General features: G+C 42.1%; 1 protein-coding gene across 1 annotated transcript; it reads left to right on the forward strand.

Moving 5' to 3' along the window:
• Window positions 1-267: 267 nt before the first annotated feature.
• On the forward strand, window positions 268-6,555 carry ATP5MC2 (ATP synthase membrane subunit c locus 2). The gene is given in 6 exon segments (XM_019724424.2): window positions 268-413; window positions 415-450; window positions 2,730-2,799; window positions 3,993-4,070; window positions 4,627-4,820; window positions 6,293-6,555. Coding segments are annotated over 6 exon segments (624 nt in total). The 5' UTR covers window positions 268-282; the 3' UTR covers window positions 6,408-6,555.
• Window positions 6,556-19,230: the final 12,675 nt, after the last annotated feature.

Consider the following 19,230-nt stretch of genomic DNA (forward strand, 5'->3'; position numbering starts at 1 on the left):
ATGTCTTAATTTCCCTCCTGCTACATTTCGGGCAATGAACCCCAATCCCGATTGTATGCTATTTAAAACTGACTTTCTGGGTAAATTTTTTTTTCCCCAATGTGAATGCGCATGCTCGGAAAAGGGTAGCTAGCCCAAGATCCCAAACGCTGTGCAAACCAAACAGCAGGCCAAGTTACGCGTTATGGATCGGCTTACACTGCGGAACTGTCCTCATTTCTGCACACGGTCGGCTCCGCCGGCAGTTTCTCCTCTTAAACGCCAGGTGGAGCGACTGACCAGATGCCGCCACAGAGGTGGCAGGCGGCGCTGTGGCGCCTGGGCGGCCTCAACATTGGAAACACTCTAGCCTTGGCGGAGCGACTCGTTGGTCCGGGTCGCGCATGCGCCGAGCCTTCCTCTCGCTATTCCCACCCCCCTCCCTCTCCGTCTTCTCTGCCTTGAGAGCAGGTAAGGCCTTGGGCCCTCGCGCCCGCTTTGCGCCGCGCAGGCGCGCGGGATACCCTACTTTGCGCGGATCCTTTGAGGCCCTTACTTTGCATGCTCCCACCCGGGTCTTCACGTCCTCCCTCGCTCCCGGTATCCCTGCGCCTTAGATCGGCCCCTTCTGTGTGCCGGTGACCTCCAACCGCGCGGGCGTGGCGCCATCTTGGATGTCTCGTGTGGGGAGGGCGCCTGGGAGCTCGCGCAAGCCAAATCCCAGCGTGCTCATTTCACCTGTTCCGACCCAGCCCTTCCACACGCTCGTTTTTCACCTTCTTGCCCTTTCAGAATTGTCACAACCCCTAGACTCTCCCCTCCTATCACCGCTTTTTTCTCTCATTCTGTCTCCGTGCCTTCATTATCCTGAAACCTCCAGACTTCAGGACATCAGGTGCTGAGCAATGGAGATAGTGGATCATTTAAAGCCACCAACTCCTCAGCACCCCTCAATTTAAAAAAGCAAATTGTGAACGTGGTAGAAGTGCATAGAGCCGCCAAAACACCCTCTCCCTTCAGGCTGTGATCTACGAGAGCTATAGCAGAAAATAAGCCGGTTTCTTTGGAACTTTTGGTTGTCTCCCGGTACTGTTCTCTTCCTTCCATTCCTGTGAAGTTAGAAAAAACGCAAGTGGTGGGCTAACAGTGAGGTTTTCCGTTAGAGGCAGCAGGCCCAAAAGGGTGGGGTGGGACCCGCAGGGGATAGTCTGCACGCGCCAGCTCTCCTGTCAAGGGTTTAGTTTACAGAGAGTCCCCAGACAATGCCCTCAAGAGGAAAAAGAAGGTTTAAGGAACAGAATGGTTAAGTCATCAGTCCTGTAACTGGCGGATCTATACCAAGGAAGAAACCCATGATGATTTAGGCCCTCTGATTCTGGATGGTGCCACTTGCCAGAGATGTAGGCTAACAATTGCAGACTTAACCAAGATTAAGTGACCACTTCTCTGCAGGCTCCCTTAATTGCCACCCTTTGTTTTGGGCTTATTATGTGCCAGTACCACATTAAGCTCTTTACATATGTTATTTTGATTAATCCCCCTAAGTACTACATTTTACAAATGATTTTGAGGTTGAATTCCTTAGGTAAAAAGTCCTCCCTTTTATAAAGCAGTTTTGGATTTTGACCCAAGAAAACCTGAATAGTCCAGCAGAAAATATGGGTTAGAGTCACAGATGGGGAAGAAATTAGAGTTCTAGACAGGATAAGAGTTGAAGACATCCATTAATCTAAAAGTTAAGATTCTGGATTCAGAAGTATAACCTGGGAAAAATATGAGTCCAACTCATTTAAGGAAGTGTCACTTAACAGGCCTGAGTAATCACTGAGTATTTCAACCTGTCGCATCTTAGAAAGCGTTCACTTGTAAGTGAGAAGAGTTCAAATTCTTTCTCTGCCACTACCATAGTTTTAAGACTGGTTTTTAGACCAGGCTCTTAGTCTACCTAAGAATCATTTGGGAAGCTTTATTGAAATACACATACTTGGGCCTTACTCCCGGAGATCTTGACCAGGAAGGTCTGGCATGAGCCAAGAATATGCATTTTTAATGCATATACCGTCTTTACCCCCAGATAACTCAAGTTCAGTTCTACCAACTTAGGCACCTATGCGGTGACAGCATTGTTTCAGATTTTGGGGATACAAATTGAATACCCTTTAGTGTAATGGTGGAAATGAGTACTTAACATTTGTTGTTAATTAGAGTAATGGCAAAGTTCCTTGTTGATCGAAGTTCCTCACCTTGTTAATTAATGTAGGAAATTGAAATATTTTTAGGAATCAAATACTTCCAGGTAATTAATCTTTTTAGATTGTTGGAGACCCTTCCAGTGTCTTGGCCTTCAACAAAAATCTCCCAAGAGTCTTTAAAGGGCAACTTTTTAAGGCCCAGATAATGAGGTCTTGAGAAGGGTGCTTTTTTGAATGGAAACTGAGGTACATTTAGGCAAAGGATATTCTGGGGAAATGCCTCTGGCAACCCCAAGGCTATGGGAAATGAATAACAGGTCTTAAAGCTGGGACTAAGTGGCTACTTGTTCAAACCAGCGGAAGTCACTTGATTATAAGGAAATCTTGGAAGCTGTGTAGAGGAAATCTTGACTTCAGTGTTCTAACTGCATCTCTTCTAAGACTTGAGGTCACTTTGCTCTCTGGGCCATTTAAATTTGCCAGAGCACTTTTTCTGCTAATAAGGCTGTCCTTTGGTGAGCAAGGACAATGTTTACAATGCTGCTTCTGTAATTCCAGCTCTCCTGCCACAGCCCCATATCCCCTGAAAATGTACGCGTGCGCCAAGTTTGTTTCCACCCCCTCCTTGGTGAGTACCTGCTTTTTCTGGGAGAGTTTTTCAGGAGGGGCATCTTTTTTCGTCCTTGCCAAACCTTGTTCTTCACAGTTGGGCTTGAGGAATACCCTTTGCTATGCTAACCTGACAGGAGAAAGTGAGTGCTTTAACCCCATGTCCCTTGGAGGCCAGTTCATTCCTTTCATCCAGCCATCTTAGAAGAAGAGTATAAATGAGAATCTAGACCAAGATCAGGTTATTCCTATCCTGACATTTTCTGAAAACTGGAACCCAGCCAGAAATGGTAAACATGAAGTAGATTGCCTGACTTGGAACTTGGACTGAGTATGCATTTTGTACAGGATCTTGTCCTGAGTGTTGGAGAGCCATAGTTAAGACTTCCCTCTGGTAAATTCGAGACGGAAGCTAAAATACACATAAATACTCATTGGAAAGATATTTGACTCAGAAGCAACAGCATAGAAGAAGTTACAAATTATTAAATGGTGGAAGCAGTTGGTCCATCCATCTGTAGTGAAAAAGTGATGCTCTTAGTGGTACCATTTATTGAGCACTTACTATGCCTGGCACGGACCTTACCAGTGTGTATACATAATCTAATTCACTCCTCAAATCACCCCTGAGATAATTCCTATTTCAAAGATGAGAAAACGCCTAAAAAGATTTGAGGGACTTGTCCTAAGATTGCACAGCTGATAGAGAGCAAAGATGAATCTATAATCGATCTGACTAAAGCCCTGGCTGTTAACCACCGTGTTGTCTGCCTTGGAGATACTGGCTTGGGGTTAGTCAGAAAAATGCTACCCAGAGGAGGTGAATTTAGAGCATGGATCTGTGTGCCAGAAGGATGTATTCAGGGAACAAAGTCCCAGTTACTGACTTTCTTCTTATGGGCTAGTCAAATTTCTCTAATTGAACGAAGCAAATGCTGCTGAGGCTTACATTTATTCCCATTCTCAAGGCTTGTGAAAGGGTACAGTGAGGGTAGTCCAAAAGGAAGTAGACTTTCTTCTCTTAAAGCAAAGGAGAAGCCTGGGAAACGAGAAATGGTGAATCTAGAATTTGCTAAAAGTAAAAGAATGATCCAAGATTCTGATTTAAGTTCGAGAGAATGAAAGGGGTATCTGAGCAACAGCTTGGGATGAATGGTTCCAAAACTCCTTCAATTTTCCTTGACCTTCTTGCCCTTGCGTGATTCCCACTAGGTCAGGAGCACCTCTCAGCTGCTGAGTCGATCGCTTTCTGCAGTGGTGCTGAAACGGCCGGAGACACTGACAGATGAGGTACCTTGCAGGTGGAATTGGGCCTGTGGTTTGAAGGGTGAGGTGGCTTACCTGGCAGAACCAGTAGGGGGAGTGCTGGGGACAGTCATCACAGACAAAAATTAGTGAGAATTAGTGAAGGATGGAAGCCATTGGCTTTAAGATGGAGAACAGTTACCATATATGCTCTAGTGTTCCGGCTCTGGCACTGATAGCACATGCCCATGTGTGCTGCTAATAACTGCTATTATTTGGCCTAATTTACTGACTTCAGTTGGGAGCATTTAGTCCTAGGAAGGTAATCTCTTCAGGGCACTAAGTACAGGCTAGGGCTTCAGCTTTGGTCTTAACACTTTTAGAGCATACTTGAATCTTAAAGGTATTCGAAGTCCACATCTCACATTAAAAAGTTCTGCGTGGCAGCATTTTAGAAGGTTTTCCAGGGAGTAAAAAGATTTTCTGTTTGGAAGAGAAACCATGGGATTTGATAGCATAAAACGTTTAAATTGTATAAAAGTTTCCAAAGTAAAAAGGGGTTTCCTAAAAACTTCACCTTCTACCTGCCTTTTCTTCACAGAGCCTCAGCAGCGTGGCAGCCCCACAGACCCTGACCTCATTTATTCCTAGCCGCAGCTTCCAAACCAGCGCCATTTCAAGGGACATCGACACAGCAGCCAAGTTCATTGGGGCGGGGGCTGCCACAGTAGGGGTGGCTGGTTCTGGGGCTGGAATTGGGACTGTGTTTGGGAGCCTCATCATTGGTTATGCCAGGTAAGGTGGGCCCTCCGTTGGCTCTCTGACATGCTTCCCAAAGGTCTAGGCAGAAATATTTGGGGATCTAGAGCTGCATTACCCTATGTGTGACTATTTAAATTTAAATTTTAATTGAAAGTACACCGAGTTTAAGTTTCCAGTTCCTTAGTCACACCCACCATATTTCGTGCTCAGTAGACACATATGACTATTGGCTACCATATTGGATGGTGCAGATATAGACCATTATTGAACAGCTTTGGTTTAGAGCAGGAGTCGGCAAACTAAGGTGGGTGGGTGGGCATGTCTGCGCCACAGCCCAGTTTTGCATAGCTAAACTGAAAATGGGTTTTTTATTTTTAAAATGTCATGGGAAAAAAAGGCAACAGACCATATGTGATCCACAGAGCTTAAAATATTTACTATCCGGCCCTTTACAGAAAAAGTTTGCTGCCCCTATTCTAGAGCCTCAGTTACATAGTGGCTTCACTGCTGTTTTCCCCATGCCCAGGAATTCCCCTCTGTCACTCCCAGGAAAATTGCCTTTGCAGCCAGCCCTGCTGCTCCCTGACGCTTGGGACTATTTGGTCCCCACCATCTCTGGGCAACTCACTGTTAGAACTAAATTAATTCTCTAGAGTCCCGCAAGTTATCTTAATGTCTTTAAGGAAATAAGTTTATTTTCTAAGATTTATATGAAGCAAGAAGCCTAACTGCTTCTGTGTCCACAATTCTGTTAAAAGCTGGTGTTGCTTTACCTTATCCATGAAGGCTTCCAGAGGTGACAGAACAAGGGAAATAGAAATTTTTATATTGACTTTCAAAGTTGGGAATTCTTTATACCATTTTGATTCATATCATCTGAACCCCACAGACCATTTGTAAAACCCCTATTCTTTTGACTTGTGAAATGAGAGGACGTAGTGTTTTTCCTCTGCCTCCCTTGTCCTCTAGAACAGTGTTTTTCTAATTGAGCTCCATAAAGGCCTAGGGTTCTGAGAGTATGTCCCAGAGACTGTCTTAGAGAATGAAAGGGAGACCAGTCAAACAAGCTTTTAACATACCCCACTTTTTTACCATTACAGTTTGGCTTTTATGTGTTTCATATTTGGGGGTTCTGCTGCTTAAAGGTTGAAAGCACTGCTGTGATAGACCCTGTCACTCTGGCGGGTACCTCCTCCATCCTGGTTGGGCCCTGGATAGTTAAGTATCCAGGCCCAGAGACCTTACGTTATGATGATGTGGGTGATCCATTTGAAGTGGTAATGTTTGTATACAATTTTGTCGTACAATTTTGGATTGTCCACTCCCCTCATTCAGTCTCTGTAGAGCCCTTGATGTGTCAGGGCAAGATTTAGGGCATGATGATGTTACCCTGAGAGATTCGTTACATAAGATGAGCTTGGGATGAATTCTCCCTGAGCCCAGCTTTGGTGTTCTTTTCTTTGTGTGGACTAGAAATTCAGTCTTTTTTCTTCCCCTTCTCCCAGGAACCCTTCTCTGAAGCAACAGCTCTTCTCCTACGCCATTCTGGGTTTTGCCCTCTCAGAGGCCATGGGGCTCTTTTGCCTGATGGTGGCCTTTCTCATCCTCTTCGCCATGTGAAGGAGCCGTCTCCACCTCCCATAGTTCTTTCTCCCATGTCTTGTCTGCCCTGTATGTTCCTTTTCCTATACCTCCCCAGGCAGCCTGGGGAAAGTGGTTGGCTCAGGGTTTGACAGAAGGAAGACAAATAAATACTGTATTAATAAGATGTTTCTTGAGTCTCCTGTGTATATTTCTTTTCCACAGTTGGCTAAGTGCCTTGGTGAGAGTATAAGGCCTGGAGGGTGGTGATAGTTCTAAATTCAACATGGGTCTGGCCTCACTTGTTCTTCATTCTGTGTCAGGAAAGCTTTATTCAAATTAGGGCTCCTTTTTAGTAATTTTTACCTGGGATGGCCTGTTACTTACCTTAGATGATTGGGTCCGTAGCAACTTCCGGTGCTGGCTGAATATGATGACTAATGAGCTCTCTGTTTTCACTACTGCTGTCCTGGCTCAGGCCCTCATTGCCACCTACCTGGTCTGTTGCAGTAACCTCTTAACTGGCCTTCTGTCTCTAGTCTGTTCCCTTTAGCATTTACTTCTACCCACCCCTGCCAAGTTAATCCTCCTAAACCAAAGGACTGGTTTTGCCATTTACCAATTCAGAAACAGTGACAACTTTCTCAGCTTTGTGTTTTATTATTCCCGTACACGCTACCCAAAGTGCACTATTTGTCATTTCCCAAATATTTTCACTGTTCCTGTCCTTATCATATCTTCAGGCACTTGCCCTTTGACTGGCCGTCTGTTCTTTCCCTTTCCTCTTTTTCAAACTCTCCCAATTATCCTGAAAGTTTAAATGCTATTTTTTCCTCCATGAAGCTCTTACCTGGTTTCTACTGTCAGTTAAGTGACCATTAACTCCTATAAAGGACTGTAAGAGCACATATTCTTTATAATGCTTACATGGTCTGTGATATTGTGAGATTTGTGTACCATATCTTCCAAGTTAGATTGTCAGTTTCTTGAAGGTAGGGACTGTCATATTCATCTTTGTATCTAGAAGTATCTAGCATGACGTAGCAATATGTTCATCACATTTTTATTTAAACCAACCACCTCACCTCACAAGTGAAGACATAGGCTTTGACAGATCAGAGGATTCTCTCAGGAACTTGCACTAGCAGAGCTGCAGGTAGAGCAAGGATCGTGTCTCATAGCCAGGATGTAAGACTGCCACACTGTTGGTTTTGTGCCCACTCTTGGTTCTCAAGCCCAGTGTTGCTGCCGACTGTTACTTTCCCAAGCAAAAATGAAAGGGTAGAATAAGCAAAGATAAACCTCGTAAAAAATCTTCCCTTAAGAATACGTCAGTGGGGACTTTGGACAGTGGGGTTAGTATAAAGGTAAAGAATTATATTTTCTAAAGGCTAGATAAACTTCAAGTAAGCCTTAACATCTGCTTGAAATAACTGGGTATAAATTAAAGTTTCAGAAATGATCATGTAGACGATGGGTTTTCTTTCGGTTCAATCAATGACTGAAAGGCCAGGGCAGAGACTTGACCCCAGCGTAGAATGATGCTCAGGAAGCAGATCCCTCCAAATCCCACACCCTTGCCCTTTTTGCTGTTGTAATTGGGGCTTAGAGAAATCCTGTCTACAGTTTGCTTCCTGATGGTTACACTGTCTCCAAATAACTTTGGGCTGAGGGGCTCTGAAGTGGACCTCATCTCACAAAATCAGCTCTGCCAGCCAACAGTAGGTGGAAGGTATCTACATATTTGGAGATGAGTATTAGCCCTCCCTTCGTTTTGGTCACCTAGTTTGAATCTCCGGTAATAGGAGTCTCCATTGCCCATCCCCTTCCTGAGTCATCAGGTCAGTCGGCCATTATTTGCTTTCACTCCTTGGCCCTTCCTTTGGGATTGAATCTAGCTAACCCCTTATCTACTTAGGTGCTTGGAGAGAGTATGGCTTCGTGGTCCACGTGTTTTTGTTCTCTGCGGTGAATGATAAGATGCTGTTGCAAGAAGCTTGAGAGCAAATGGCTTCAGGAGGAGTCAAGGAAACCTGGATCCTCTTAGTTTCAGGCCCGAAGAGATACTTAGTTTCAGGCCCCAATTTGCCAACAATTTGGGGTGGAGGACTCATATGTTTTAGTAGAGGGTCCAAGAGTAAATTTTCTGAATGAAGATCTTTCCAATTTTGATAACATTACAAATGAAAGCTTTCTCCTTGTCCTTGTAATTTTAGAAAGAACACATGATTTGAAATCAAAAGTGTTAGTTCTAATCTCCTACCAGTGGCCACTGTGACATTGGGCAGTTCACTAACCAGTAACTTTGTAGAACCTCATCTACTTACTAAAGGGATAATAATTCTCATCCCAGGAATTATGTGCATGCAACAGAGGTACCTTTGAGTATTTGGAAAGGATGGTGCCCTCAAAGTTTTATGTATATTTATTATAATTTGCTTTCTCATTTTCTGTGGACTTCGGAGCATATAGGCACTTTACAGACAGCTTCTCCCTCTTACAGTTGTCAGAAAAGGGAATTGACCAAACTATAAAGTCTGGCTGTAAAGCATCTGGAGAGAGAACCTGGGAATACTGGAAGCAGCAAGGCTTCCCTCTTCTTACTCCTCAGTTTCTTAAGGGTCAGTTGTGTTTCTTCAATACCAGTGGAGGAGTGTCTATAGGTTTGTATCATCCTAATCAGAAAAAAATGATGTCCTTTGAAAATCATCGAAATGCTAAACTAATGAACCCTGATCCAGCCTCCCTTTCAGGATGGGTTTATTAGTGTGAGGCCTCAGGTCATCAGGATGAGAGAGCTGCTCAGGAAACAACACTTGATTTAGCTTAAGTTGATGTCCAGGAACCTAGAGGCTGCTCTGTCTCCTTACCTCCATTCAAGAGAAATGAAATGAAGGAATATTTGAGTTGAATTCTGAAATAGAAAAAGGAAGAGGAGTCGCTTCATACCGGTAAATAGAGAATATCCTAGTCCTCCAAGTTTTGAGCAATGAAACTTTGTCTTGATAGAGCCATATCTAAAAATATGTATTTTCCAACATGTATTCTTAGGATACACCTTGGACAGCTTGATGTTCTCACTGTTTGATGAGAAAAACTAAAACATGGGAAGATTTTTCAGTCCCCAAGCATTCCTTGAAATGTCTTTTATTTTTGAGCATTTACCTCAAGGCATCATGAGTGCTAGTATGTTGTGATCAAAGCAGCCACTTTAGAAATAGCAGAAGACAATACCAAGGATCTTATCTCAAATGCATGGTTTCTCTTTGTGTGAGTGATTAGCTAGAGATAGTTTATTACCATTCCTCCCCCTCCGACCCCAAAAGAGATCATTTCCTCTCATTTTTTTGTTTTGTTTTCATTATTTTTTCTTTTTTAGTTTTTGTTCGTTCATCTTCCTCTCACTTTCTGAATAAGTGTTATGGTAGGTAGAATTTTGTTAAATGACCCCCTAAGATGTCTTGATCTAATCCCCAGAACCTATGAATTTGATGGGATATTGCACTCATGGTTATGCTGTATTATATGGCTTCAGTTGACTAAGAGGGAGATTATCTGTGTGGGCCTGATCTAATCACATGAGCCCTTAAAAAAGTAAAGAGCTTTCTCTGGTGGCAGGAGAGATCAGAGAGATTTGAAGGAAGGAATTAATGCAACATTGCTGTCTTTCAAGATGGAGGGGACCATATGCAAGGACTGCAAAGCAGCCAATAAGAGCTGCAATTGACCACCTAATCAACAGCCAGCAAGGAAATGGGGCCCTCAGTCCTCCAACTTCAAGGAACTGAATTCTGCCAACCACCTGAATGAGCTCAGAAGGGGATTCTTCCTCATCCCCTAGATACAAGCCCAGTCCAGTCAACAACCTTGACTTTGTCGCTTTGTGATACCCTGAGCAGAGAACCCAGTCAAGCCTGCCCGATTTATGATCTACAGAACAGTAAGATAATAAGTGGAGGTTGTTTTAAACCACTACGTTTGTGGTTATTTGTGATGTGGCAGTAGAAAGCTAATATAAGTGCAATCTTCCAATCTACCAAAGGAATGAAGTTTCATCTGAATCTTGCATTAAAAGGAAACTCCAAAAGTTGCCTAGTCTGACGCTTTTCCTCCTAACTCCATTCAATCTAATCTAGTTCAGAAAGGCTAAACATGGAAAGACCTTTAAACGAAAATTGTATGCCATGCTCTTTTACTATAACTTTCATTTGTGTGAAGTAGATACTTTTTTCTTATTTTAACAGATAAGAAAACTAAGACTCAGGTTCAAGAATCATGACTTAGTCCTCAAGGTTATCTAGGCATGAAGTGATAAAACAATAGAGGCCGAATACCAAAGCTCCTTGCGTTACACCACACCGCAGGGTATGGGGGCCAGGACATCATTGGAGAAGGAAAGACAAATCTGGACAGTTTTTTAGATTTCTCAGTGAAGGTGATTGACCTCTTTTTCTTATAATTACCATCCCTGTTGTTACCTTGCAAATAGGTGGTATTTTGTCTACCCCTGGGTTCATTTTATGCCACTGCTCATTTCCTGGGTTTCTGGGCAGGTTCAGCTTAGTTGGCTCAGCTCTGTTCCCAGGATGGGTATTTTAAACCATTGTGGATTAGAGCCTTCCAGGAACTGTGAAGCTGCTTTTACAGAAACAAACTGCACACCTTGCTGGGGGTGAAGGGTAGGGGCTTATTTGTATGTGTAGGGCTGGTGTCTGAGCCCAAACGACTTGCATCGCCTTTGTACCCCTAAGTCCTTTCCGTCCACATCTCCCAACAGCGGGAACAGGAACTTTTTAAGTTTCCAAAACACAGTAGCTGCAAAGGGTAACAAACAGCTAGCGCATAACTCCCTTAGCAACAGGAGAATAATCAGTGGGGACTTAGCTCAAGGAAAGTTTCTGCAGTGCAAAATACCCATAAAATTTTCAGAAAGGAGCTTGGCCCTGTGGAGTTGACCAGATTGAAAGTCCCAGAATCCTGGGTTCAAGTCACTTTGGATTAACTCTTCTTATTCTTTAAGTTTGTTACTGTATGTAAAATGGGCACATTTCCTTGAGATGTGCCTCTTGGAAGTTAGAAGTAAATGAAATTAGATTTTTAAACTTCCTGTTAGAGACGTAGATCTTGTAAATTCTCTCTATCTCTGCTGTTCTTAGTTACCAATTTACCAGGAGTAACTTAACACTAGGATTCTCTGCCAGGGCTAAAATTAGACTGCACCACTCTGGGGCTTCCTTTTCTCCTGGCTTTTGTTTTCAGAGCTTGAGGGAAACGTGCTGCTGGCGTTAGTAAACGAAAAACTAAAGGAAAACTTTTCTCACTAGAACATGCTATTTTCATCCAACCCTCTATCATCCTTATAAAGAAGGAACCCAAATCTGCCCTGGATTTTGATTAGCTGATTCACTCATAGAAATCAACCTGGGAAAGTCTGGGAATCCCATGGGAATGAGAGAGGGAGGAATAAACAAAATTGGAATGGAGACAAGCAAGGCCGCTGATCTCTCCAGCCAGTCTCCCTTTCCCAGCCAGACAGGCTTTCTGCCACTAAAACTTTGAGGTTCTCTGTCACATCAAAAAAGGGCCTGGAGTGACTCCTAAGTGTGCTGACATCTTTCCTGAGGGTGGGAGGTGAAGGTATTGGGCACTTTTCCCGACTAGGGGTCTGGGGAAAAGGAACAGGCAAGGAGGGAGTCAATCTTTTCCAGCTGCAACATAGAGGGAAAGGAACAAATTCTTCACCAGGGAAGATTGTGTAAACAGTGCCTTTGGCTGGAGCCATAGAGTTGGGGAAGCAAAGAAAGGGATCTTTGTTCTCCCCTACCCCAGCCAGAGCACAATCGTAGAGCTGGGATTGTTTGCTTTGGCAAGGGACTCCCTGCCTGAAAAGACTAGGCGTTCCAGAGACTGGTGAGGCCTCTGTTGGGTTTCCCTCATGGAGCTGAGGAGGGGACGACCCCCAGCCTCAATCCTTTTACCTAAGGAAGTGCACTGGGAAGTCTGGAGGCCTAAGGCATCTGGCCCATTCTTCTCTAGCTTTGTTCCCCTCCTTCCCTTCCCACCATTACCCACCACAGGATGTTAGCTGGCCTCAATCTTCCTGCCTTTGAGGGTACTTAGGGTTCTTGTACTAGTGTTCTATCCCACAAGGAGCTACATTTTCACAGGGAGCAAGACAATCCTGGGGCTCCTCTAAGGAATCCAACAGGAAAAAGGGGTCATCTCCAACCTGTTATTTTTAGGTTCTACTGCACAAGACCCTGATAGTTGTAGTCAGTCTTTCCAAAAATCTTTAGAAATGTCCCATTTTCCTTGGGTAGCATTAGTGTTCCACAAATATAAAATATTTATACAGTGCCTACTTATGCTAGGTGTTTTGCAAGTGCCATTTCATTTTAATCTTTGTGACTACCCTATTAGATAGATACAATTACTTTCATTTTACAGATTATGACATTAGGCATTAGCAAGATAAAATAATTTGTCCAAGGTCGCCGAGATAGTATATTAGTTTGCTGGGGCTGCCATTACAAAGTACCACAAACTGAGTGGATTAGAAACATCTCACGGTTTTGGAGGCTGAAAGTCTTAAGATCAAGGTGTCAGCAGAGTTGGTTCCTTCTGAGGGCTGTGAGGCAGAATCTGTACGATGCCTTGCCCCTAGCTTCTAGTGGTTTGCTGGTAATCTTTGGCATTCCTTGACTTATAGATCTATGCCTTCATATTCAAATGGAATCATCGCTATATGCATGTCTGTGACCAATTTCCCCCTTTACAAGGAACTTCCCTGTTCCAATATGACCTTATCTTAACTAATCGCATCTGCAATGACTATTTCCAAATAAGATCACATCTGAGGTACTGGAGGTTAGGATTTCAACATACAAATTTTGGTGGGGGGCACAATTCAATCCATAATACATGATAACTCGCTATGTGAAGATTTGAATTTGGGTCCATCTGACTCCAAAGCCATTTATGTTCTTTCTACTCTACAGATGGTTCCCAACTTAGGATGGCTTGACTTACAATTTTTCGGCTTTACAATGGTGCTAAAGTAATGCACATTCAGTAGAAATGGTATTTGAATTTTGATCTTTTCCCGGCTAGTGATATGTGGTACAATACTTCCTTGTGATGGTAACAAGTGACAGCGCAGCTCCCACTCAGCTGTGTTATCATGAGGGTAAACGACAGGTACTCTACAGTGTACTGCATTGTCAGCATTTTTTGGATATTGTGTTTTTGAATCCCATTATGTCTACAAAACACCCATCTGTGTCTCCTTCTTGTGAGAAGGGAAAGGCAATTACTCTTGAGGTGAAACTCAAGATAATTACCCAGCTTGAAGGTGGCAAGCCATAATTACATAAATTACATGAGATAGTCAGCACTTTATTATAAAATAGGCTTTGTGTTAGATGGTTTTGCACAACTGTGGGCTAATGTAACTGTTCTGAGCATGTTTAAGGCAGGCGAGGCTAAGCTGTGATGTTCGGAAGGTCAGGTGTATGAAATGCATTTTTGACTTTGGATGTTTTGAACTTATGATGAGTTTACTGGGACTTAACTCCACTATAAGTCAAGAAGCATCAGTACTGTGCTGCTTCCCAAAAATCAGAAAGTTATTCAGAATAGCTCCTGGTTTCCAATATCTCTCATCTTCAATCTGAGCTCTACATTGCTGCTGTTAGTTGTCTTTCTAAAAATGTGAATTTAATCACTCTCCTACTTACAATCTTTTAGTGGCCTCCAGGGGCTAACGGATTAAAGTCCAGAGACTTTATGGTAAACAGGGCCTTTCTTTCACGCCTCTTTTCAGCAAACTTTCTCACCATTCTCCCATTAATCACCATAAACTCCAACCATACTGACTCATTTGCAGTATGGTCACATTATGCTTATCCACTCCTCCTTCAGGCCTTGGCTCCATCCGTCACTTCTCCCAATATGTTCCTTTTACAGTTATCCTCATTTCACCTATTCAAACAAAAATACCTCTAGGATTGTCGTTGATTCCTCTTCCTTCTCTCTACACATCCATCTCTACTGTTACCGCCCTAGTCTAAGACACCATCATCTCTCACCTGTACTGAAATAGCTTCCTAACTGGTCTCCCTGCCTCCATTCTTGGCCACTCCATAGTGAAGTGATTACTTAAAGCAAATTTTGATTGTTATTCTGAGTAAAACCAATGGCTACCATTAGACTTAGAGTTAAATCTGAAGCTCTCACAATGCCTATAAGTCTTTACAAGATCCACTTCTCCAACTTCACTTCAAACCACACCCCCATCTCTCAGTATATTAGCTATGTATAATTGTGTAACAAATTACCCCAGACTTAGTGGCTTAAAACAACAAATATTTGTTATTTCACAGTTTCTGTGGGTTGGGAATTAGAGACTGGCTTAAGCTAGTTAGTTTTGGCTCAGGATTTCTCATGAGGTTGCAGACATGATGCAGCCCCAGTTGACTCAAGGATTGGGGCTCAAAGATCCGATCCCAAGATGTTTCACTCCCATGGGGTTGTCAAGAGGTGTCAGTTGTTTATCATATGGGCCTCTCCATAAGGCTAAGTATTCTCACAATGTGGTATCTCGTTTCCCCCAGAGTGAGTGATACAAGAGAAAGAAGAAAGCTACAATGACCTATTCTCAAAAGTCATACACCATCACTCCTGCCACATTCTGTTTATTAGAACTGTGTCACTAAGTCAGCACAGCCCACACTCAAGGGGAACAGAATTAGGCTCCCCCTTTGAAGTAAGGAGTGCCAAAGATTTATGGACATATTTTAGAACCACGCTTGTTACCAGTGGTAGTTCTTTTTCAATTTAGGTTCATTGAAGACTAATCTACATACTGTAAAATTCACCCTTTTTAAATGTACATGTGTTGACTTTGGAGATGTGTACAATAATGTAAGCGTCACAATTGAGAGATAGGACATTTCTATCATCCCCCACAAATTCTCCTGTGCCCCTTGGTAGTCAGTCCCCTCCTCCACTACCACCAACACAGCTCCTAGCAAACACTGATTTGATTCCTATCCCTATAATTTTGTCTTTTCCAGATTGTGATTAAGTAGTATACAGTATGTAGGTTTTGTGTCTGGCTTCTTTTACTTTGTATAATGCTTTTGAGATTCATCCATATTGTTGCATGTTATTGTTCTTTTTTATTTCTGAGTTGTATTTCATTGTATAAATGTACGATAATTTGTACATCTATTCATCTATTGATAGACCTTTAGGGAGTTTCCAGTTTGGGGTTATTACAATAGAGCTGCTATGAACATACGTGTACAGGTATTTGTGTGGGCATTTGTTTTTCTTTCTCTTGGTAAATACCCAGGAGTGGGATCTCTGGGTTGTGTGTTAAGTTTATGTGTAACTTTATAAGAAACCACCAGATTGTTTTCCAAAGGAGGTATATAATTTTGCATTCCCACCAGCAGTGTGTGAGAATTCTAGTTGCTCCTCATCCTCCCGAGCACTTTGTATTGTCTGTATTTTTAATTTTAGCCATTCTAATGGGTGTGTGGTAATATGGCATTGTGGTTTAATTTACATTTCCATAAGGACTAATTTTGTTCAGCATCTCTTTATGTATTTGTCATCAATATTTTTCAGTTGGTGAAGTGCCTGTTCAAATCTTTTGACCATTTTAAAAATTAGACTATTTGTTTTCTTATCATTGAATTGTGAGAGTTCTTTTTGTATTCCCGATACCAGTCCTTTATTAGATTTGTGTTTTGCATATATTTTCTCCAAGTCTATGGCTATTTTTTTCATTTTTAAAAACAGAATCATTTGAAGAACAGAGTTGTTAATTTTGATGAAGTCCAAATTTATCAATTTTTTAAGGTTTGTGTTTTTGATCCTAGCTAAGAAATCTCTGCTTAACCCAAGATTACAAAGACTTTTAGTTATGTTTTCTTGTTTAGGTTTCATATTTAGGTCTATAATCCATTTCATGTTGACTCTTTTATGTGGTACAAGATATGAGTTGTGGTTCTTTTTTTATATACAAATGTCTAATTGTTTCAGCACCATTTTTTAAAAAGACTGTCATTTTTCCATTGAATTAACTTTGTTGAAATTCTTTCATCATATGAAGTTTATTTTTGGATTTTTTATTTTCTTGCATTGATATAAATATCCTTACACCAAAACCACACTGTCCTGATTTCTGTAACTTTATAGTTAAGTCTTAAAATTGGGTTGTGTGAGTCCTCCAACTTTGCTTTCTTTTTCAAATTGTTTTGGCAATTCTAGGTCCTTTGCTGCCAGGAGTTCTTGCATTTAAATTCTCTCCATTGTCCCCAGTCTTCTCCTGTCTTTCTCCTTCTTGTCATTTAAGCCTCACATCAAATGTTTCCCCTGACCATTCATTTAAGAATAGACACACACTCATACACTTATGTGACATTCTTATCATATGACCCTATCTAGTGCTCCCACTACTAGAATGTAAGCTCCATGAAAGCCCATTGAGGCCTGACTTGTTTATTACTGTCTCCCCGGCATCCATAGTGGTACCTGACGTAATGTAGACCCTTGATAAATATTCAGTGAAGGAATTAAGGCCTTGAATATGTTGCTTCTACAAACTGAATAATCCTCCACCTTCCAAATCTCATATTTATCCATTAAAGCTGCTCAGTCAAAAGCCTAAGTTTATTAATTCCCTCTAGGGTCTGTTGTTTCTTCCTCTATGTGGCTATAGATGCATTTATTACAGCACTTACTATATCATATTGTAATTAATGTAGACGTCTATCTTGGCCACAGGATTGTGAGCTCCTCTGACATAGTAGCTACTCAATAAATAATTTTCCCCTACTTCTTCCCCCTCCCCCCCAGCCCCACTCTGGTGCAAGCCATTGTTTCTCAGTCTAGTTGTGTAGGACACAGTTCCCTGGCCCATGCTGGTATTATGAGCCTTCGGCTGCTCACACTGGCCACCGGCCATTCCTGGCAGCACACAGCAGCCCGTGGCAGCCCATGGCAGCTCACACTGACCTCCGTCTGCTCATGGCAGCCAAGCTCCAGGGAGAGACTTTCACAATCTTAGCTGTAGAGGGTGCAGCTCACTGGCCCATGTGGGAATTGAACCGGCGACCTTGGGGTTAGGAGCACGGAGCTACAACCACCTGAGCCACTGGGCCAGCCCATTAAACAATTTTTAAATGGATGAATGAATGAAAGAAATATCCTACATTATGGCTTATGTTATAGTTTTTCTATAAAATGGGACAACTTAAGAGCAAAAAGAAAAACAAAATACAAAATAAAAGCAAAAACACCTTAGAGGAACACTCTTAATATCAGATGTAAGTAATAAAAACTGACATTTACCAAACACTGTGTGCCAGACAGGGGTAGATCCAAGTTGGTTAGGGCCTGAATTTTATACAATTTGGAGGTTCTCTTTAAGAACAAGAATAAAAAATTACAAATACAAAATTAAGTACAGGGCTTTGGAGTAGTCTATGCAAGTGAGAGGTGTAAAATTTAAGTGTCTTTAGTTTCAAGGCAAGTCCACCTCTAATGCCAGGCACTGTTCTCAGGGTATTACTTAATCTGCTTAAAGAATCCTATGAAGTAGAATCTCCATTTTAGAGATAAAGCTGTTGAGGCCCATTGAGGCTGAAAGTAATACCGAGTCTCTGGTAGCTCTCTTGGACACAGCTATTCCGTCTCCTAAATCTGAATAGCTAATAACCTCAAACATGGTTCCTTTTGGTGTAGCTATATGAGCCATTAAAAATATTATCACGGACACAGAGTAGCCGTACCCGATCTAGTAATGAAGCCTGATTTTCTTCCTGCTACAAGTAAAAGAGTAGCCCACAAGACTCCTGTGAGTGACCATCAGGAATCAGAATGATTAGAGCATTTTTTTCTTAATTAAAAAATACTTATGAGCTTACCTGTGTTCTTCCTTCCTTCCTGAATAATTCAATCTAAAAGCCATTAGTTGGGGAATGAAGGAGCCCAGAAAGATAAGCAGCAACCGTGGCCCATTGTGGGGTGTTGGAGCCTGAGGAACATAAAAAAGGTTCTGATTCTATGGGGGGCACCACTGTGGGAGCCTGGCATGGGGTGTTGGAACTCAAACAGGTATCCATGGATGGGGGGAGGGATAGGCAGCAACAGAAGACTCGCTATATATAAGGGAGATTAATCAAATAAATAAACATATTAAGGATAAAGAGAGCCAGGTTTCTTATGCCAGACAAGGATCTCAAGTGTGGAAAAGGAGAAAATAAGAACAAATCCTGTAACGTTAGCTCAGAATTGAAGGTATCAGGGTGAAATACATATAGGGTGATTGTGTGTGTGTGTGTGTGTGTGTGTGGTGTGTATCCCCTAATTCTATTCACTGAGAGGACCTGGGAAAAGTGACACCCCACAGAGTGGATCACATCTGGTATTGGTTTCTAAGTACCATTCTCCACTAAAAAGTACCATTGCTCCTTGGAGAAAGGGCTGATTTAAGGGTTTGGGATGGAAATTACAAGATGAACCTGAAGTATCTGGTTGTGCCAGGAAAGTGTGGAATGCGCGAATAATAATGGGGACATGTCGAAAGAATATAAGAGCCAACTTGAAGGGGCTCCCACTGCCCAAGTCTGGGACAATCTGAACATCAAATTAAATAATTAGAATCCACAGAATAGAACAGGATTCTATGAGTAATTCTGACAGTAATAAATTAATTAGTAAATAGAAGAAAAAGCTTTTCTCAGTAAAACAACAATTAATAAATGTTGAAGGAATGATGGAATAAGAAAATGCCATTTAGTAATAGTCATAGTAACAAAAAGCCACAAAGTATCAATGAATACTAAACCCA

This window comes from Rhinolophus sinicus, linkage group LG02 (assembly GCF_036562045.2).
Source record: "Rhinolophus sinicus isolate RSC01 linkage group LG02, ASM3656204v1, whole genome shotgun sequence".
In the NCBI taxonomy this organism is placed as follows: Eukaryota; Metazoa; Chordata; class Mammalia; order Chiroptera; family Rhinolophidae; genus Rhinolophus; species Rhinolophus sinicus.